Source organism: Neoarius graeffei, chromosome 7 (genome assembly GCF_027579695.1).
Source record: "Neoarius graeffei isolate fNeoGra1 chromosome 7, fNeoGra1.pri, whole genome shotgun sequence".
In the NCBI taxonomy this organism is placed as follows: domain Eukaryota; kingdom Metazoa; phylum Chordata; class Actinopteri; order Siluriformes; family Ariidae; genus Neoarius; species Neoarius graeffei.
The window spans coordinates 98,153,967-98,176,036 of NC_083575.1; the positions used below are offsets into that span (position 1 = coordinate 98,153,967).

At 43.3% G+C, this 22,070-nt stretch overlaps 1 protein-coding gene across 6 annotated transcripts in view; it reads right to left on the reverse strand.

The window, feature by feature from the left end:
- Window positions 1–644: 644 nt before the first annotated feature.
- uso1 (USO1 vesicle transport factor) overlaps window positions 645–22,070 on the reverse strand; it is a 29,189-nt gene continuing 7,763 nt past the window's right edge. The window contains exons 5-27 of one of the 6 annotated variants that reach the window (XM_060926644.1): window positions 19,332–19,358; window positions 18,538–18,638; window positions 18,322–18,424; window positions 18,176–18,231; window positions 17,946–18,066; window positions 17,637–17,818; window positions 16,881–17,021; window positions 16,611–16,699; window positions 14,566–14,720; window positions 13,825–14,030; window positions 13,637–13,657; window positions 11,478–11,492; window positions 8,414–8,524; window positions 8,208–8,326; window positions 6,579–6,760; window positions 6,164–6,285; window positions 5,871–6,009; window positions 3,029–3,183; window positions 2,859–2,924; window positions 2,607–2,705; window positions 2,387–2,476; window positions 2,034–2,249; window positions 645–1,786 (exon numbers count right to left, since the gene is read on the reverse strand). In XM_060926644.1, coding sequence (XP_060782627.1) covers window positions 1,697–1,786; window positions 2,034–2,249; window positions 2,387–2,476; window positions 2,607–2,705; window positions 2,859–2,924; window positions 3,029–3,183; window positions 5,871–6,009; window positions 6,164–6,285; window positions 6,579–6,760; window positions 8,208–8,326; window positions 8,414–8,524; window positions 11,478–11,492; window positions 13,637–13,657; window positions 13,825–14,030; window positions 14,566–14,720; window positions 16,611–16,699; window positions 16,881–17,021; window positions 17,637–17,818; window positions 17,946–18,066; window positions 18,176–18,231; window positions 18,322–18,424; window positions 18,538–18,638; window positions 19,332–19,358 — 2,606 coding nt within the window. In that variant the 3' untranslated portion in view covers window positions 645–1,696. Of the gene's footprint in view, window positions 1,787–2,033; window positions 2,250–2,386; window positions 2,477–2,606; window positions 2,706–2,858; window positions 2,925–3,028; window positions 3,184–5,870; window positions 6,010–6,163; window positions 6,286–6,578; window positions 6,761–8,207; window positions 8,327–8,413; window positions 8,525–11,465; window positions 11,493–13,636; window positions 13,658–13,824; window positions 14,031–14,565; window positions 14,721–16,610; window positions 16,700–16,880; window positions 17,022–17,636; window positions 17,819–17,945; window positions 18,067–18,175; window positions 18,232–18,321; window positions 18,425–18,537; window positions 18,639–19,331; window positions 19,359–22,070 lie in introns of all 6 variants that reach the window. The other 5 variants (XM_060926643.1, XM_060926647.1, XM_060926645.1 and 2 more) reach the window with 5 other exon arrangements.

Sequence of the window (22,070 nt, forward strand, 5' to 3'; positions counted from 1 at the left end):
GCTCCAACAGAGCTTCCTTACAGCTTCAACAGAGCTCCACTACAGCGTCAGCAGAGCTGCTTTATAGCTCCACTACAGCTTCAGGAGACCTTCAACAGAGCTCCACTAGAACATCAGCAGAGCTTCAACAGAGCTCCACTACAGCGTCAGCAGAGCTGCTTTATAGCTCCACTACAGCTTCAGGAGACCTTCAACAGAACTCCACTAGAGCGTCAGCAGAGCTTCAACAGAGCTCCACTACAGCAGAGCTCCAATACAGCTTCAACAGAGCTCCACTACAGCATCAGCAGAGCTGCTTTATAGCTCCACTACAGCTTCAGGAGACCTTCAACAGAACTCCACTAGGGCTCCTTTATAGCTCCAGTACAGCTTCAGCAGAGTTTCAACAGAGCTCCACTACAGCTTCAAAAGAGCTTCATTACAGGTTAACTAGAGCTCTCTTCCAGCTTCATTAGAACATAGAGCTTCAAACCAGTAGAATTTCAGTACAGTTTCATTACAGGAGCTTCAGTTAAGCCTTAATAATTGTATCTTCATTGGTGCTTTAATAGTTTCAGTAGAGCTCCATTCCAGGTGTTTCACTGAAGCTTCAACAGAATTTCAGTCTCGCTTCAATAAACCTTCATTAGTGTTTTGTGGACCTGTTCTCACTGAGGTCATATTTATTCTAATCGATTTCAGCCAAGACGCATTGAAGTATGCCAATTTTACTCAATACATAAATGTCAATAGTGTTCAGCTGATTAGCGGCCATCAGCTTCTGTTTACCATTAGCAACATCAGCGTTTTTAAACATAACTGTTTCTGTGTATTCACTTTTATATTTTGTATATTTATATTCTAGATCGAGGAGTTTCTTCTCTCAGAATGTACCGTACACATTGTGAAGTTTAAGCATTGTTCAGCAGCACAGGTCAGTAAAGTTGCGATGACATCACACCTGACATGAGATTCTTCATTTTTAGCAACATTAGCATTATTTAACTGGCTGTACATTCTTTTTACAGTTACTCATGTACATTAAGATTTCCATTCAGCTTGATACGGTAACGTTGTTAGCACTGAATTAAAGCAAATATGCAGACGAGTTGATGCTAAATGTACAGCTGCTAACTTTCAGGGATGATTAGTAAAAATTGTCAACTCTTCCATTAGAATATAACTAAAGACAGCCACATGTTCATCTGAAAATCACTGAGCTGTATTTATATTTTAAAACAGTTGAAAATGCTAATGTTGCTAATTAATGAAAAACAAAAGGTAGATCGCATGCTAGCTAGCAGCCATTGGCTCACACTCCTCAGTAGCAGCATTTCCAGACTGGCGGTGACTGCTACGTGTTAGCACCATCAGCTCTGCGGAATTACTTTGCTAAACAATGTTTAATTTGAATGAATTTTTTTTTTTTAAAGGAAACACTCAGCAGGTATCATGCTAACTGGTAGCTATTAGAGTCCAGTCACTGCTAGCCACATTAGCATTTTTAATGGAGCTGCTCCACTAAATAACTTTCAGAGTACAAATGAACAAATATGATGGTAAAGTTGCATTAGCAAACAGGAAATAAACAAATAAAAGCTAAAAATGAACAGGTGACTCTGCAGCAAGAAATCAGACCCTTTATCTCTCCTCCGATTAGTGTCTGGATTAAACGGGTCAGAATGAGTTTAATTCCCCTGAATTCTACGCAGTCTCTCTATTCATCTTCCTCTTCCTCCTCCTCCTCCTCATCATCATCATCCTCATCAGACTGGTCCCTCGCATCCAGATCATCCTCATCCTCAATCTGTGGAGAAAGAGTGACATCATCTTCACCGTCACTGAGAAACTTTTGATTGAAATATTTAAAACATTTAAAATGTAGTCATGTGACAGGGATTCACTGCAGTCCAAATTAAACCAAAACTAAAACAGGGCTTATAGTCAGTGAGAAGAAGTGCTTCTGCCATTAGAGGCAGGAAAGGCAAGGCACAGGGGCATCAGACAGAGCAGGTGAGTAGCAGAGGGGCAGGAGACTGTGGTGATGCAGTTACCGGCTGGCCGAGGTCTTTAAGTGTCTGTTTGAGAGCGAGGATTTTCTGGTCCTGATCAGCGAGGAGCATCAGCAGATCGTCCTGCTCCTTCTTCGACTCGCTCACTTCCTGCTGCAGCTTCGCCTTCTCCGTCTGCAATATGGCCACTGTGCTGTTCGCCGCCGCCAGCTCCTTCTCCAACTGTGCCCTGCTCGCAGAGCGAGTCTGGACCTCCTCCTGAAACACACACACACACACACACAGTTCATACTTGGAATGGAAATTAAATAATGTGTCTGATAAACAGGGAGAAAGGTTATGAGCCACAGGAAACAAATAATGAAAGTGTGAGAGAGAGAGAGAGAGAGAGAGACCTGTAGTCGGTGTGTTTCTGCTGTTTGTGTGGACAGTCTCTGCTCCAGCTCACGGAGTTTAGCCGTTTCTGCTTCGTTACTCGAACCCGACTGAGATGAGACACAGTGTGTTGAGTAATGGTGAGTACTGACGTTGAGTAATGGTGAGTACTGACGAGTCCTGTCAGTATCTGTTCTGTAATGACTTTTTATAGACTAGTTCTTTAGTATCGGTGCTCACCGTGGGTTGAGTTCTCCGTTGCAGCTCGTGTCTTTCACTCTGCAGCTGGGAGATCTCAGCCTGCTGACTCTGAACCTGCACTCGCAGAGACTCCACTTCCTGTACGACCAAACACACACTCAGTACAACATGCGCGCACACACACACCTCTCCAAGTAGACTTATCAACATGGATAAACAAACACTAATACAGAAGGAGAGCAGTGCCTACAGACAGACAGACAGACAGACAGCGTGATTTGTTCCATGCACCTTCAGTAGTTCTGTGTTTTCTGATGTAGATGCTGGTGCTTCTGCTGACCGAGCTGCTTCTGCTTTCTACACAAACACGCAGAAAATGAACTTATAAAATAAACAACAAAACGAGCAGTGTAATTAGCAGGCTAGTATAAAACGTGCCCCCCCCCCACACAGATACCCACCAGGCTGCTGATGAGCGTGTCCTTCTCACCCAGTTGTGTCTGCAGCAGTGTGTGCTGTGTGCGTAACTCCTCCAGCTCCACTCTGAGCACAGAGAGCTCCTCCACTTGAACACCGTTCACCTGAACATCAGCTTGAGACACTGCTCCGTCCTTTCCTACACACACACACAGCTGTGACAAGTCAGAACTGTTCCAAGATGGTGCCACGCACGGCCACCTTGGTGTGTTGGTGCCTACTTGTTTGTCTTTTGTTTATTGTGAAAATACTCCGATGGTTTTTATTAGAGAAGAGATCCTGAACATCAGAGAAACACCATTGGAGGAGTTATTGGACATTGTGGTCAAAGGTGCCCTCTCCCTTGGCCGAATAGCAAAACACACCCGATTCGTCTCTGAAGGCGTGGTCTACGAACTGGCAACATCCCTCTTCAAAGTGCGCTCACTCAGCAATAAAATGAACAAATTACAATCGCTAATGAACAGAGACTCTTCCACATCCTGCGTTTTGTGCTTCATGGAAACATGGCTGTGGGGCTCTGCACCAGACTCGGCCCTGCAGCTGCAGGACCTCCAATTTTTTCATGCTGATTGTGACAAGACTCTCAAAACCACAGACGGTGGAATTTTTTTTTTTAAAATCAATGGCAGCTGGTGCAGTGAGACGGATTCAGCAGCGCTGTTCTCCAGCCTTACAATCATTTACATTAACTGGAGCCCATCCTACTCCCACAGAGCTCACGTCCTTTATACTGCTTGGTGTTTACATTCCGCCACAAGCCAATATGCAGGTAACACAGTGGGCACTTACCAACCGGATACTCGCGGAGGAGCGGGCAAACCCAGACACTCCCATCCTCATCCTTGGTGACTTTAACAAAGGTCACGCAAGTCAAGATCTCTCCAGATACAAACAGTTTATTAAATGTCTGACCAGAGAGAAAAAGATTCCAGATCACTGCTACACATCTGTTAGCAATGCTCATAACGGCGGACCCTGTGCTACACCGGGGCACTCCGATCATGTAAGGGTCCGTCCGATTCTCACACACAGGCAAAAATAAACACTTCTCTAAACCTGTTGTGAGGTCGTCAGAGATGAAGTAGTGATGCAGCGCAGCAGCTGTGTGTGTTTGGGTTGTACCGTGGGGGACATTCAAGTCTGCAAACGATGGTCTTGATGAGGACACTGATGCTTTGATGCCTTATCTCAGCTTCAGTGTCGTATCCCAACACACACCAGGGCGAGTTATAACAAGGACAAACCCTGGCTCACAGCTAAACTCAGACAGCTACATTTAGAAAAAGAAAAGGCTTTCGGTAACGGGAACTGCGATGGGTTTAAAGACGCAAAATACAGGTTTGGCAAGGCAGAGTGTGCGACCAAACACGTATGGAAAGTGCGCACTATAATGAGAGGCGTACTAACACCTTCTGCACGCTTCGGCAGTGCATTGATACGGAGCTCAGATATCAATGCGCTGCTGAAGTGCGCAGAAGGTGTTAGTACGCCTCTCATTATAGTGCGCACTTTCCATAGCATACAAAATCGCCACGTTTCAATTTGTGTAACTGAACTTGTTTCATATCACTGCTCATATAAACCTATGTAAACAGGAAAAACACGGAAGAGTTTGATCGCATCTAACTACAGCCCCAAAAAATACCATTGGCCATGCTGAGCCTAGGTACATTGCTAACAGGAGTGACAGCGCGTCTGACTGCGTCTGACTGACTGGGAGGTCGCGCAAAGCTCGGAGAGGTACGGAGCAGCTCGTCTCAATTCAGATAAGAGCATATTTCATTATGGAAGTACGGCGGACTGTTCCTTTAACAAGATACTTAAGCATCAGAACCCCCACAGAGCAGCCAGCCAAACCGGATTCCACCTCCTCCTCTACGTTGTACTGACCATCTGTCTCCAGTACTCAACTATTTTCAACACTTCACTGGAGACATGCCATGTGCCAGCCTGCTTCAAAACCTCCACCATTATTCCCATCCCAAATAAGCCCGGGATCACAGGACTGAATGACTACAGACCCGTTGCCATGATCTCTGTAGTAATAAATTCATTTGAGCACCATGTCCCATTGCAAATCTGGACCTGACCTGCTCCCAGACCCAATGCAGTTTGCCTGCAGAGCCAACAGGTGTGCTGATGATGCAGTCAACATAGCGCTTCAGTTCATTGTCCAGCACCTGGATTCTCCTAGCTCCTATGCCAGAATTCTGTCTGCATTTAACACGATCATTCCAGCTCTGCTCCAAAACAAGTTTTCCCACACTGGGTGTGCCAAACACCACCTACAGATGGATCACTGACTTCCTGTCCAACAGGAAGCCACATAAATCTGGAAGCTGATCATAAGCAGTGGTTCTCCTCAAAGTTTCATCCTGTCCCCCCAGGTTTCTCCATGTGCATTAATAGCTGCACTTTCAGTCATGATTCTGTCAAGCTCCTGAGGTTTGTGGATGACCCCACTCTCATTGGACTCATTTCTGGTGGAGAGGGGTCCATCTACAGGAGGGAAATTTATCATCATGTAACTTAGTTCAGTCAGAATAATCTGGAGCTCAACCCTCTAAAGCCTGTGGAGATGGTAGTGGACTTCAGGTGTAACCGAGCTCCAGCCACCTTCATCACTTTGCACAACTCTCTGGTCAACAGTGTGGAGTCGTCCTGCTTCCTGGGCATCATCATTTCCTCTCAGGACTTCATGTGGGAGCCAAACATCAATTCCCCTCACCAAAAAAAGCTCAGTAAATGTACTTTCTATGGCAGTGCCCACCCAGTTTGAGGATGTTGTACACTGTGTGTGTGTGTGTGTGTGTGTACACCCACCTAGTTTGAGTTTGAGGATGTTGTACTGGTCTTTGTGTTGTTGGATCTGAGACAGTTGCTGTGTGATGGTGCTCTCCATCTGTTCCTTCTGACACATTAATGCTGACACCTGCTCCTTAAACTCTGTTATCTGAGCATCCTGACACACACACACACACACACACGTTTATTTACCTGCACACCACATGTTAACGTGCACACAAGATCTATAAATGGAACTTGGGGAACATCAGTCCCGCCTCTTGATTGTTTTTCATCCAATCGGACAGTGGGGGCAGGGCTAACTGTTGTACCTGTTCTCTGATCAGCTCTTTGTACTGAGTGACGATGCTGTCGTGCTGCTCCAGCGTTTTCTTCACCTCCTCCTCCTTCTTCTCCTCCTCACTGGACTTGTGCACAGCCTTCGTTATCACACCTGCATCACCACACACACAGTCAGTACCTTTGACCTCTACAGGTCAGCTCAATAGAGATACAGCGTCTATCCATCTGTTCAACACTGATAAATAATCAAATCGGCATAAGTCCACAAGTCAGGGAAACGACTCCGAGTCGAGTCGCGAATCAGTAAATTAGTGTGAATCGACTTGCAAATCGTCTGAGACTCGTCTTCCTTTTCTGTGACTGAGTGAATATAAATGAATAAATATGAAAGCCTGATATTTCTCCCTGGAGAGCAAAAGAGGGCGGAGCAACAGAGCCACTGACCCTCGAGCTCCTTGACCAGTTTGGTGAACTCGTGGTCAAACAGCATGTGCTCCGGCGTGGAGAAGGCGGGCTGAGGTTTCTGAGCGGCGCGCGAGTACAGCTCATGTTTGGTGATGAAGCCGAGCTTTTCAACGAAGTTCTCTTTCCCGATTCTCTTCTCAATCAGCTGCTTCAGCTTCTCTCTGACACAGAAACAGACATTACGGGTGACATCACGCTCACGTCTCCCACACTCTCCTCCACTAAAACAGTGTTCATGTGATGGGGTTTATTCTGCTTTCAGTGTTAAGCTGCATATAAACGGAGCATCATTAGAGTTCTGCTCTCAAGACCAGACATGCCAACCCTGTATGATAGCAAATTGTAATGGTTTTGAGATATTTGTCCATGTCTGCCAATGGCAGACATAATGCACGAAGTGTGTGCATGGGGGGGTTCCAAAGGGGGGTGCGCCCCCCCCTTTGGGCTCGGAAAATTTTATAAAATGCATTCAGAAATGGTGACCTCTGGTGGCTTTTTACAGTGAAAATAAAGGGCAATCAGTACCATTTGAATACTTATAATATTAAAAATCATACAACTTCAGTTATTCTGTCAAACTTCAAAAATATTTGCAAATGAACATAAAATGCTGTTTTTTAGAATATATATTCTGAAAAGAAATCAAATGATTATCAAAAAATAACTGAGAAAACTTTATTCTATAACTTCAAGCAACAAGAAGTGTTTTCTCTCAAAAATGACAAATTACAATATAAAAATATCAGCAATTAACAAAACATTGGTTCAAACACAGTACATCTATTCCAGTTCTACGTGAATCTGATAGACAGCATCCCCATCATAACATTCTTCAGACCTTGATTAGCTAAAAAGCATGCAAACCTACTGTAAAACTTTCCACATTCATATATATGAGTAAACTGAAAATGGAAAAAATGCTTGAATCTCCGAGTACATATATAAATGAATCATAAATGAAAATCTAAAAATACACATATCGTAAGTATGAATGGTCATGACTAGAGCATCTCGTATTGCAGTCATTCAACCAAACTAAAATATAAAAACAAGTATTTGGTATAAACACGTACAACTAATCTGACTAGAGACAGCAGATATTGAAAAAGTTTACCTGTACATATACCTTGATTTTGGAAAGCACCAAAAACCGGATACAAGGTACTGTATTCCTCTTTAAATTTTTGGTACACGGTCTTAGTTTTGCCGATCGTTTTTCTTGCTTTTTTCGGCGGCGGGTCAGACGGATCGGCTGAACTGTCAGCCATTGTTTGCTTCTTCTAAAGTACAAAATGTGCGCGGGGCTCTTATTGGTCGAAATTTGATAAAATTGCTGAGGTTAACCAATCAGAGACCGTGTTTCTAAAGCACTGGCTGACATTCTAGTAATAGCGCCCTCTGCCGGGAGACTGGGAAATCGCAAGTGTGGGAATTCTGGCGGCAAATTTGAAAATATCAATTATGAGCAAAAACCGTAATAATCGACTTCAAAGTCGTAATAGCGCAATTGGACCACCGAAACCGTAATGATTACGGGCAAACCGTAATGGTTGGCATGTCTGCAAGACTGGAAGGTGGTGAGAGAGGGCGAGAGACACCGAGTCGTACTTGGTGTAGTTCTCCAGTGAGTTGTCGTTGTAGTAGATGCAGATTCCCAGCAGTAGAGCACACAGACCCTGGACCAGCCTCTCATCCTCACCCAGGTTCTCCGAGATCTGAGCTGTCAGCTACATACACCCAATTAAGGCAACACAAACATGTGCTCGCGTACACACACACACACACACACACACACACACACACACAAAGGATACAAAAGGGACATTTTCCTGGTTGTGGAGGAAGTGTGTGACGGCGATGGGGCAGTTACTGATCCACGTGCACAGCAGCATGAGGAGACCCACCCTCGTCTGCACCTTACTGCCCTACACACACACACACACCATAATATGGACACATTTTTAAACCACTTCCTTATGTTTCAATCATGTTTTTATTGTTGACTCAGTAGAAGTGCTGTATAAGGAATAAACAAACTCAAACTGAACACACGATCACCACACTGTTCTGAAACACATGTAAAATACACTGGTGTGGCTCCAGGCGTGTCTTTCTGGGTGTGGCCTGTTCACATTGTTTTTTTTTTTAATGAAGCCAAAAACTCTCATGCTCTGCTAGCAGGTCGACTGTCTCAAAACAGACAGTGAAGGAACACAAACGTTTAAAAAAAACAAAAACAAAAAAAACATCAAAACTTCAACTTAGTAAAACACGGAGTGTTAGAGTTATTTTACAAACTACAAGAGCAAACATGACCCGAGGTTATGACTTGCATGCATTCAATACTGCTGCTGAGTCCTGGACTCTGATTGGTCAGAAGGTGTTGATTAATTCTCTCCAACGGCAGCTCTGACAGTAGTGCAGGTTTATATTAATGCACTCATTTGAATACATTACTGTTTCTATAGCAACAGCTCATTCACAGGGAGCGTCCAGCAGAGACTCCACGCAAAAAGATAAAAACACTGTCGTAACTGATATTTTCTAAGGAGATATTTATTCCACATGAATGGAAGGAGTCTCCAGTGTCGGTGCTGTGGAACAGTCAGAGGTGAAGCTGGAACTGTAAGAGTTTACGCATCTTTCAGGTTTCTCAGTAACATGACAAGCTGTGTGGTTTTTCCTTGTGTCTTATTAACAGAGAGGCTGGTTTGGGAACGACTGTTTATAGCTGCTGTAATATGACAAATTCAACATGAGACTTAACTATAAATGGATAAGAAAGTATGACCCGTCATCGTTAGCCTTTAGAGAAAAACGGATCTCTCATTTATTCAAGAGACTTTAATCCTCAACTTATTCAGCAGATTCCCCCCCCCATAATTTTGGAGCTAATAGACAGGACAGATGATGCTTTGGCGCTAAACTTTTTTTTTTAAAGAATTCTTTTTAATGTAAATAATAACTTTACTGTCCTGAAATACATTTTTCCAGGTACCTCAAAAAGCCCTGATTTCATGGGACATGTTTTTGGTACAGTTCTATAATCTGATGGTAGAACACACTTTTGTTATATAATCTCTCTCTCACACACACACGTTAATTCAATAAATGGGACGTTCCACCGAAGGGGTGCCATTTGCTTGTTGTACCACTCCCAAATTAAACTTAATTTGTTATATATCTTTTCAACACTGATAACATATTTAACTATTCAAAAATGTGTATTGGTCAGCCTCAGGCTACGTTATTTATTTTTTTTTTTACAAGGTTTGGAAGTCAAAGATGGCTGCATACTCTATATGAGTAACAGGACTGAGTTTTTAAGCCTAGGATTAGCTAATACATGGAATTAAGCCACATGGCGTCATCGCTAATAGCATGACCACACTTAGCACATTCTAGTGATTTACCAAAAATCTGTATTTTTAAAATAAACAAAAATATCTAAGAAATTATTTAAGTAACAGGACAGTATGTTGACATTGACCTTATCAAAGTTTAAAAAAAAAAAAAATCATCAAACATACAGAAAAGTAAATGAGAGAACTAACTTTTGGTCTTCCCATGGCCTTCAGAAGACACAACTGATGTAACTTCCTGTTGAGCATGTGATTTATGGAATGTTCCAAATTTTTGTCAGATGGAGTAATATGTTTGGGTAACAGGACTGAGTGAAAACCCAGGGACACGACTAAAATGTGTATTTTAACTAAGATATTGTGGATTTCTTATGAAAAAAAAATATTTAAACCATGGCTAGGATATGGAGTCACAACAGTGCAAAAGAAATACTGTTTCTGAAGGATTTTAATCATAATATTTCATAGTTAAGTATAAAGTTAGAGTGTGGGGACAGGTAACACATGCTATTTTTCAGTGTTTTAGGTAGTTTTTAATTTATCCTTACAATTATATATCTTAAATTTGAAATCACATCAATGTGCAGGACATTCTGCGTAATAAGGAAATGTATTTTAAAGTACATTTTTATGTTCATTTATACATATAATTTTCTAGGGACGGAAATGGCACCGATTCGGTGGAATGGCTCAAATATATAACAAGTCTATTCTTTAAATTCGTTTCTTAAGACAAGGATTTTTTTAAGATGTTACCTTGACAGTTTCGGCGATAAACTTCCGCCTTCTTCAAAACAGGCACCAGATGTCGAGTGGTGATGTGCCTCATCAGCTGATGTTACTCTAAGGAGGCGTGAACGTCCCGCCCAATTTGACAGGTAGTTCACGCTTCCTGCTGTCAGGTCGCTCCTCCAGGACGGCGCTCCAGGTGTGCGACAGCGCGTACGCTCCCTCATCCCGGTTCATAGTTCTCTGCGCACGCTTTCATATCTCCACTGCCTCTAAAATCCAACACTGGAATCTATTTTCTTCAGCGCGAATGACTGAAGAATTGGGCGGGACGTTCACGCCTCCTTAGAGTAACATCAGCTGATAAGGCACGTCACCACTCGACATCTGGTGCCCGTTTTGAAGAAGGCGGAAGTTTATCGCCGAAACTGTCAAGGTAACATCTTAAAATCCTTGTCTTAAGAAACGAATTTAAAGAATAGTTTCAATAGGTAGACATAATGAACTTTCACTACATATATAACAAGTCTATACTTTAATTACTACATGAAGCATTACACATACATAATACGGACATTGTATACAACATTTTTTTAGATGTTTACTGAAATTAACTAAGAAACGAGCATTAGCTCACCTCACTAGATTAACACTTTGTTCGAGATGCTACACTACACAGACAACGTTCAGCTCAACACTGAGACTCTACAGTTAATGATTATGTGAAGGTGTTCATGTCATTTTAAAAATTATTATATCAAGTTTAAAAGAATACCTTGATCTTCACCTGTTCAGACTCGGCCTTCAGTGGTGAAGTAGTAAAACCACAAAAATAGAAAATTCACAAATTAGTTTTTTTTCTGCTGAGAGAGGGGGAGATAAATTTTCCACCTGCAGGACAGGAGGTAAGGGACAGGACTGACTCCACCCTGTGTTCTAATCCTGCTTATGTGGCAGCCTCATTTACTTCCCCTAACGACTTGGGAGTCTAATGGATGCAAACTCTTACTGTATTTTACAGAATTATAAATGTTAAAGCAGGTGTACGTCTGTGAAGGTTCTCAGTCATCCAGGCCATCGTACAGTAATCCATAGGTGCTAAAGAAGGCAACTGGACTTGCTCGAAATCCTCGAAGAGGTTTCATCTCTCATCTGAAAGGCTTCTTCACTTCTGTCTGACTAGTGGGGAGTTCCAGGTATTTATCCTCTAGTGGACCAAAAGCAACCCTAAGGAAAAGTCGTTGACCCTCTCAGTCATCCTGTAGGTGTTGGGTTACTGGAGGCTGAGAGTGAACAGTGTTCGCAGCCTAGAGGGTCGTTAGGGTGACCTGTGGGTCGTTGACTCTCTCTCTGCCATCATGTGGGTTGTTGAAGTCAGCTGAGTCTTGGGTGGTGTTTACATTAGACCGTATCAGCGGATCATCAGATTAACGTTTTTAAAACGATTCGCGTGCACACAGCAACGCCAATACACGGATATGCTAATCACATGACTACTTAGACGGCACGTCACATGATCCCAGTGCATATCGGGCATGCGCAAGTCACTCACCACTTGCAAGTGGAAGGATGGCAAGCGAACACCTTCTCCAGCAGATAAACACACCTGGCTGTGATGTTCATGTTCTCACTGAGTTTAAGCGCCTGAAGGAGGTAAATAAGTTGAAATGTGTAAATAAACCTCAGTGCGGCTCAGCGCTTCCTCCTGCGCTCCAAATCACTCCGCCCTGAACAGCGAGTGCCCTCTGGAGGGTGCGCACTCCGGCCCTGCGCAGCTCACAGAGCGCGCGAGTGAAGCGCACGAGCAGTGATTCGGGACTGAGCTGCTGTGTGTGTGATCCCAACGCCAGCGAATCAGGAAGGTGGATGTCACAGTGACGTTGTCCGATGACGACATCAGCTAGAGCTCAGCACAGCGTTTCCTCGTTCCTCAATGTTTACACAGCACCGGATCAGATACGAACTGGGTTGAATATGTGGGCCCTGGCGGATTCAAGTTGTTCCGCCTGTGGAGTCGTTTCCCGGCGTTTTAATGTGCACGGACAGTGCATCCGCGACGAAAACGAGACCGATACGGTCTAATGTAAACACCACCTTGGTGTGGACGTGTATTCAGTTTTCTGGGATGTGTGCTAAGGACTGCATTGTAGGTGGCTGATAAGTGGTGTCTCAGACCACCTCCTCTGTTCAGTGATGGTCGTTCCAGGGTGATGAAGATGGCTTCGTCTGATTGTCCTACTCTCAGCTAATGACTGTCTGACTCTCCATAACAAAATTGCCTCACTTTCATCCAATGCTCATCTGACTCCAAGTAACAGACTGACTGACCCACAGGTGGCACGGTGGTGTAGTGGTTAGCGCTGTTGCCTCACAGCAAGAAGGTCCGGGTTCGAGCCCCGTGGCCGGCGAGGGCCTTTCTGTGTGGAGTTTGCATGTTCTCCCCGTGTCCGCGTGGGTTTCCTCCGGGTGCTCCGGTTTCCCCCACAGTCCAAAGACATGCAGGTTAGGTTAATATGGGACGGCCTCGGGCTGAAGTGCCCAAGAGTGGCGGCGCACATGTACGCAGTGGCTTTGCTCTCCGATGACCTAAATTTCGTTGTACATTTGTGCAGTGGCAAAGCCATTCTATTCTATAATCTGATGCCTGTTTAATCCTCACCTAAAAACTGCCTGGTGTTTGTCTAACACCTCATCTTCAGACAGCTAACACACAGATTCAACCAAAGGAAAATGGGGGGAAAGAAAAAATCAGGGCTATTTAAACAGGATTAGAACACGGCACTGTAGCACAACAACCGGACTGAGCAGAACGAAGCCCCAGAGACTGAAGCGAAGGTCAGAAACAGAAGCACAAACTGCAACATCAGGAAAACACAAGCATCCCGACATGATTAACACAGAGGGGCTCCCTGCTAACACCAAGACACTCCACACACACACACTTACCTTCCGACTGATTTTATCACCCTGTAAAATCACAATGCATCACAATTTATGCTTAGGATCTCTCTCTCACACACACACACACACACACACACACACACACACACACACACACCACTCCAACCAACAGTATAAAATAGTCTGATGAATGCGTGTTGCTCTAGCATGTGTGTGTGTGTGTGTATATATACCTGGGACAGGATGTTGGTGCACTGCTGCAGGAGAGAGATGGGCGGTTTGCCCAGACTGGTGGCCAGCTGAACTCTCAGCAGCTGCTCCTTCTGGTTGGAGTTATCGTGGAGAGCGTGCGCTAACGCTACTGACGCACACCAGTTCGAGAGCGAGTCTGCTGAGAACAGACCTCCACACAGCAACTGACCAGCCGAGATCGACTGAGCTACACACACACACAGTAACTCAGTGTTTAATTCTAGCCAGCTGTTACAGAGTAAATATTGTCTACATTATGAACAGTGATTAGATAAGGAAATTAAGAGTTATATATATATATATATATGGGGGCAGCACGGTGGTGTAGTGGTTAGCGCTGTCGCCTCACAGCAAGAAGGTCCTGGGTTCGAACCCCGGGTCCGGCGAGGGCCTTTCTGTGTGGAGTTTGCATGTTCTCCCCGTGTCCGCGTGGGTTTCCTCCGGGTGCTCCGGTTTCCCCCACAGTCCAAAGACATGCAGGTTAGGTTAACTGGTGACTCTAAATTGACCGTAGGTGTGAATGTGAGTGTGAATGGTTGTCTGTGTCTATGTGTCAGCCCTGTGATGACCTGGCGACTTGTCCAGGGTGTACCCCGCCTTTCGCCCGTAGTCAGCTGGGATAGGCTCCAGCTTGCCTGCGACCCTGTAGAAGGATAAAGCGGCTAGAGATAATGAGATGAGATGAGATATATATATATATATATATATACACACACACACACCATCTATAGTAGAGGGCAGCAGAGTGGACACAATCTCTGCCTGTCCTTTGTGGTTCTTGTAGAGGAAACACTGGAAGCAGTAGAGCACGGCGCAGCGCAGGACGAAGGGCTGACGCTCGTTCACCATCGACATCAACAACACCACAATTGCAGGCCTGCAACACACACAGAGCTACATCACACAGGGCTACGTCCTTTATCAGACCACGCCATCTTCGTTAAGATGGAGCCACAAAGGCCACACCTCCAAAACTGAGACATAACCACATACCCTATAGAGAGCGTGCACGTGACGTCACGAGGTCACGTGATATTTGTTTATCTGTCATCTTGGATGGCATGGCCGCGCATAGAACTTAGACGAACCCGTTCTAATTATCAAGTGTGTGGGAGTAGATCTTTTGAGAATGGTTATATCTTGTTCAGCATTTGGTTGTACCAATAGACAGGGCCAAAAGGAGGGCGTGTCATTTTATAGATTCCCCGCAGACGAGGAGAGACGCGCAAAATGGGTGTCTGCTGTGCGAAGAGAAAACTGGTACCCCAGTTCTACCAGCCGAATTTGTAGTGAACACTTCATATCAGGTAGGTGTAATCTTCTAATTCAATACTCCTAGTACATCTGTTAAGTTGATTTTCGGATTGAATGATAACTGCATACTTAGAAACTAGACAGTCTGTAATGTTTAAAATGGCTATGCCGAGCCCTACTGCCCTGGCCTAGTCCGAGACAATGTTTTATCTTTTTGGCTCATATATGCCTTTGAAAGGCCAATCCATAGTAGGGATGCGAAAACTAAAAAAAAATATTGACCGACCACCGAGCCTCATTAGCCGGTTAAAGTCGGTTAACCTACGAGTTTAAACAGGGATGCAAACAGCGGATGCGCCTTTTTCACGGCTGAATCGCGCAGATCCGATTTTTTTTTTTTAGGGGGGGCGTTGGAGTGTCTGAATAATTTCATCAGAGTAAATTCTGTATTAAAATTACTAAATGAACAAATGCTGTTACAGTCCATGAAACATAGGAAGTATGAGAGGAAAACAGTAAATCAGAAAGCTGCGCACGTTTAGCTGCGCAAATGTGCGCAGCTTTCTGATTTACTGTTTTGTTCTCATATCTGGAACTGAGTTTAGATTTCGAACACTCTTATGATAAAACGTCCTGCATAGTCTCTTTATGATAAAACGTCCTGCATAGTCTCTTTATGATAAACGTCTTAATGCCACTTACCCGTGAGGTTATCAAGTAGACATTCTTCTTCAGAACCTTCCAGAGGTATAGTTGGGATATCCATCCCGCAACAAAATATTTATAAGCTTCCAGGCTCTTGTAAGCTTTGAGGGCTTTGCCAGTGTAACACGATTCACGATTAACAAGAAAATTGTAAATGTCGTGGTAGGCCAGATCGGGCAAATCGCCGGCACCGCAGCTCTGAATTTCCCTGAACAAGGATTGCGGCAAGTTGTACGGATCTGCAATCCCCAACCTGGAACACTTTTCCACGTAACGCTGCCTCACATCACCTTCAAGATGCTGAACAAACTTAGACAAGTAATCGCGATGTAGATGGGGTATTTTCCGAATTTTCTTGGGGATTACTGCCTGGATCCATTACGCTCGCGCAAGGTAAACAATCCTGATGCCGTCCAATATGGCGGAGTACACACGTGCAGGTCACATGACTGCACATCCTCTATACTATACCCCACACTGTAGCCTGATGCAGAGGCCACACCTCCTTCATTCTCAGACCACACCTTCACTGAAACTGAACTTCAGAGGCCACACCTCCATTAATTAGGAGCCCATGCTTCCTACACAGAGACAAGGCCACACCTTTATTACGACACCAAACACTCATTACTAAGAGGAACTGCAGAAGCCACACCTCCTTACCAAGACTGAGAGACAGGCCACGTCTCCTAGATAAGACGGTGTCTCCTTCACTGAAACTCATACCATGCCTCCAAAGTTCTCTCAGCTTTTCATTCTCTCTCACACACACACACACACACACACACACACACTGTCAGATGCTCACCGTGGTGGGTTGGATGGTGCATTTACGGATGCAAAGTAATCCTGATTGACCTGTGAGCCGCGGATGACCTCTGATACGGTGTTGATTGTCTGCACAGAGGTAACAAAGATTATTCATTAAACAATTAACAGATTAATGAGTGAAATTAAAATACAGGCACGAAACACGCAGCTGTTAACGTTTCATTTCACCAGCCAATCAAATCCCGCCTTTCATTATTTACACTGAAATGTGTCACACTGACAGTCGTGTGTGTGTGTATGCACACACCTCAGTGAGGATATCAGCAGGAACACCAGTAGCCATCAGTATGGTACAGAGCTGCTGTAACAGACCACACTGGAACATGGACTTCTGACAGCTGGCTGTTGCTCCAGGGGAGTTCACTGGAGACACCATCACACGCACCAGCTGTGGACACACACACACACACACACACACACACACACACACACACACACCTCTGAATGCAAGCCAGAAAATTATTGTTGGTACAATGCAACATATAGTCTCCTCCATAAGTTTTCACTCCCTCTTGAATTGTTCTACATTCTGCAGTGTAATAACAGTGAAGCATGGTGATGGTAACATCATGCTGACTACTTATACAAACCCATTACAGAGCTGCTTTGCAAACATGCAGAGTGTCTTCAGTGTTGTGTAGAAAGTTTCCAGTGAAAGAAAAACACAGTCAAACACAAAATCTGCACCGATACAACACTGAGCTCAAACATGGGGGGGGGAAGACTCCTCTGAAAAACAACTGTGTTCACAAAAATATTCACAGGAGAATGGCGAGTGTTTATTCAGAGTTGTAAGGTGCGAGAGTGCAGGTTTGGGTTTAGTTAAAATAAATCCAGTATTGAGCCGTTAGCATCACGGTACGAGTTGCTATATTAATGGAGATTTACTCTGATCTCAGCATCTGGAATGGAAACTCAGGTTCTAGAGGTTTAGTGAAGTTAGATCGAGACTGTATTTCGTACTGTTGGTGTGTGAGGGTGTGTGTGCACGCGCGCAAGAGACCTGCAGCATGAGATGTAGGTTGGTGACTTTCTGAGCGGACCAGCCCCCACCGCTCTCCTCCCCCAGCTGGAACCACTGCTTCATCCTTTGGATAAAGGAACCCTCCTTAAAGAAGTTCTGATTGGAGCTGTTGTTCTTCAGGAGGTTCAGTAGCAGGAGCAGACAATCCTCCACCACAATGCCTACACACACACACACACACACACACAGTGAGTTATGGGCTGATGGCTCTGAGAAAGGAAGGATCATGCGCATACACGCTCAGGTGTGTGTGTGTGTGTGTGTGTGTGTGTGTCCGTGTCCCCAGACCTCCGTCGCTTGTCCCCTCCTCAGTGATGATGTCCAGCAGTCTCTCAAAAGCGTTCTCAAAGGCCACGATTTTCTGGATGGCAGCGTTTCCTTTAGTTAGCTGCTGCAGCAGGAGGAGACCCTGAACACACACACACACACAGGAGACACACACTGCAGGTCAGGTCAGGTGTGTGTAATAACACTGTACACTGAAAATGGCTGGCTGTGGTGAAGAGATTAAAACCCACATCATTACGGATCACTTCTCTGGAGTCAGCAAGCAAATCCATCAACCTGGACACGCCTACAAAGAAACAAAATAAAAATAAACACACAGTGATGGTGTGTGAGAGAGTATATTTAAAAAAAAAAAAAAAAAAAAAAAGACACTGACCCATCGGGCTGATGAGGACGATGCCCTGAACCTGAGCACACCGACACTTCAACAATGCTGTCAGGAGCTTCACACCAGGCCACCGCACATGGAAATCAAACTCCTATACACACACACACACACACACACACACACACACACACACACACGATTTAATATTTTTTACACATCAAGTTCAGTTTATATATTAACACTTCTATAAAATCTCAGCCTGACCTCGAGCAGAGAGAGCAGCAGTGTGACGTTCTCCTGATCCTGAATAAACTTATCAGCAAACTGAACTCCAACATCCTCCTCCTGCCTCCTCTGTCCATCATCTATCTCACACACACACACGGACATGATTTTATTGAACACTCTTAGCATTATGAGCACAGAAAGCTGTTATTCCCAGTAAAGTGGTGAAGCAGCTCAGGGACGGGTTATTAAAGAGACAGAGTGAGAAGAGCGTGAGACAGAACCATAGCCTGGTTTATAAATCCATTACTGCTCACACTAATTTTCTAAAACTAAAATGAGTAAGTATAAATATAACAAAATCAATTATAAAAACAATAGTCAAGTTTCTTTATCTACAAACATTTCCAAAAATTTATTTTCCAAATCCAGTCGCTGCCATTTGTTACAGGAGCCAATATCCGTTTTGTTTGTTTTCTGATATCTGACCAATTTTTAATCAATCTCTTTTACTGACTTTCATTATTTTAATTATTCTTCATTATTTTTTAATCATAATAAGTTACAATTAAGGGGAAGAACTCACCAATAACAAATACAAAATTGTACAAATGTAAAGTATAAATAAAAAGCAATGACTTAAAAAAAAAAAGCCAAAGATTTTACGCTGTTTAACAACTGATATTTAATCATAATTAATCCTTAGGCAGTTACAGTACACTGAATAAAATTACAATAAAATGAAGTGACAGTAGGAGGGGAAGCATAGGGAAGTATCCTAAAGAAGGAAAAAAGGGGGGGCAATTATTTCAAAGGGTCATGCACAAACTCACTCGTGCACGGTTTACCTTCGGATTCATCTGGAGGGTTAAAACATGGAAGAAAAGAAAGCGAGGATCAGAAACTTCACACTTTACTGAAGTAGTTTAACAAAGCCACGTTCACGTTAACTAACACAACACTGGTAAAACACACACACACACACACACACACTTGGACCGGAAGGGAGCGTCTTATTTTTGGGCAAAGTAATTTTCTCAATCTAGTCACACACATCGTTGATTGTGTCATAATTAAATCAGCATAAAATCCACAAGAACATGATCTGAGCTGATCAGGTTGCTATATAAATATAAAGGGATAGCATGATTAGTCTATGAGCTAATTAGTACTTAGCATACAACTAGCAGAGATGCTAACCCATGCGTGTTTGGGATGGAGCCTTAAAATAACTGGTCAGCAACAACGAATGTTAGACACGAATTTTAGCATTTGAGACAATTTATAGTTTATTTATCAGCTAACGTGAACGTAGCTTTATACAACAAAAAAGTAAACTTGGATCAGTCTGACAGCTAAAATGAAGACACATACCGTAATTATTCTATTAATTGAATATCCTGCATAGGGATTCAACCAGACTGGTTTATATACAATCAGGTCTGTCAGTTCAAATTTTTTTTTTTTAGATACAGAACATTTAACAACTGAACAGTAATCCTTATTTCTACCGAGTTCTGTTTTCTATAGATTTAGGGTCATTTACTACGTTAACCAGCACTGTCTCATGATAGCAATTTGGTGTTAATCCTTACACAGCACTGGTTAAAGTAATAAATTACCTATATGGTTTATACAAGTCCACATGTGGATTTCTGTAAAGCTGTTTGCATCCATTTTTAATGAATGGTTTGATAACTGCTAGTTAAAAGATCCTTAGTAACCCGAGTACTGTTTTCATTCTGTCAGCTATCAAATACTGATCTACGTCACCATGACATCACTAATATCAGTCTGAAAATCAGCGATGGTGTAGAACATGCTTAGAAATCTATCGGGTAACGAGAATCCATTTCTGCAGTATAATATAATAAGGATCAGCTGAGGTTCGTGTTTAAATCAAGGATTTGAAAAAACACCTTCAAATTTGATGTTTTTATTTTTTTTCCTACCTTGTAAATTAATACTGAAGTCATCCAGACTATGCAGCAACACATAAGGAATCAATCATTTAGTAAACTTTAAAATATTAATCAAACCAAAATATGTTTTAGATTTTAAAGTCGGCACCTTTTGCTTTGATTACAGCTTTGCACACTCTTGACATTCTCTCAGTCAGCTTCATGAGGTCATCACTCGAAATGGTTTTCCAACAGTCTTGAAGGAGTTCCCAGGGGTGCTGAGCACCCGTTGGCTACTTTGCCTTCACTCTGCGGTCCAACTCATCCCAAACCATTTCAGCTGGGTTTAGATCAGGTGATTGTGGAGGCCACATCATCTGACGAAGCACTCCATCACACTCTTTCTTGGTCAAATGGCCCTTACATAGCCTAGAGATGTGTTTTGGGTGATTGTCCTGTTGAAAGACAAATGGGCCCACTAAGCGCAAACCAGATGGGATGGCATGTCGCTGCAGAATGCGGTGGTAGCCATGCTGGTTAAGTGTGCCTTCGATTTTGAATAAATCGCCAACAGTGTCACCAGCAAAGCACCCCCATACCGTCACACTTCCTCCTCCATACTTCACTGCGGGAACCGCACATGTAGAAACCATCCGCTCACCTTTTCTGCATCTTACAAAGACATGGCGATTGGAACCAAAAGTCTCAAATTTGGACTCCTCAGACCAAAGGACAGATTTCCGCTGGTCTAATGTCCGTTCCTTGGCCCAAGCTATTCTCTTCCTCTTGTTGTTCTTCCTTAGAAGTGGCTTCTTTGCAGAAATTCGACCCTAAAGTCCAGATTCACGCAGTCTTCTCTGAACAGCTGATGTTGAGATGTGTGTGCTACTTGAACTCTGTGAAGCATTTTGGTGGGCTCTCATCTGGGGTGCTGTTCACTTGCAGTTTCTGAGGCTGGTAACTCTGATGAACTTATCCTGTGCGACAGAGGTAACCCTAGGTCTTCCTTTCCTGGGGCGGTCCTGATGAGAGCCAGTTTCATCATAACGTTTGATGGTCTTTGTGACTGCACCTGGGGATACTTTCAAAGTTCTTGAAATTTTTCGGACTGACTGACCTTCATTTCTTAAAGTAATGATGGACTGTCGTTTTTCTTTACTTAGTTGAGTAGTTCTTGGCATAATATGGATTAGAACAGTACTCAAATAGGGCCATCCACTGTATACCAACTCTACCTCTTCACAACACAACTGATGGTCTCAAACACATTCAGAGGTCAAGAAATTCAAGAAATTAACTCTTGACAAGGCACAGCTGTAAACTGAAAGCCATTCCAGGTGACTACCTCGTAAAGCTGACTGAGAAAATGCCAAGATGGGCAAAGCTGTCATCTAAGCAGAAGGTGCCTACTTTGAAGAATCTAAAATATAAAACATATTCTGGTTTGATTAACACTTTTTTGTTTACCAAATAATTCCATATACATTTCTTCATAATGTCGATGACTTTAGTATTAATCTACAATTCAGAAAATTTTAAAACAATGAAAAACCACTGAATTAGAGGCGTTTCCAAACTTTTGACTGGTACTAATATATATGGAGACAGCAGGAAAACTTATGTAGAAAGTATTTGTCCTATGATTCTGCAAACAACAAATGACACAGTAGA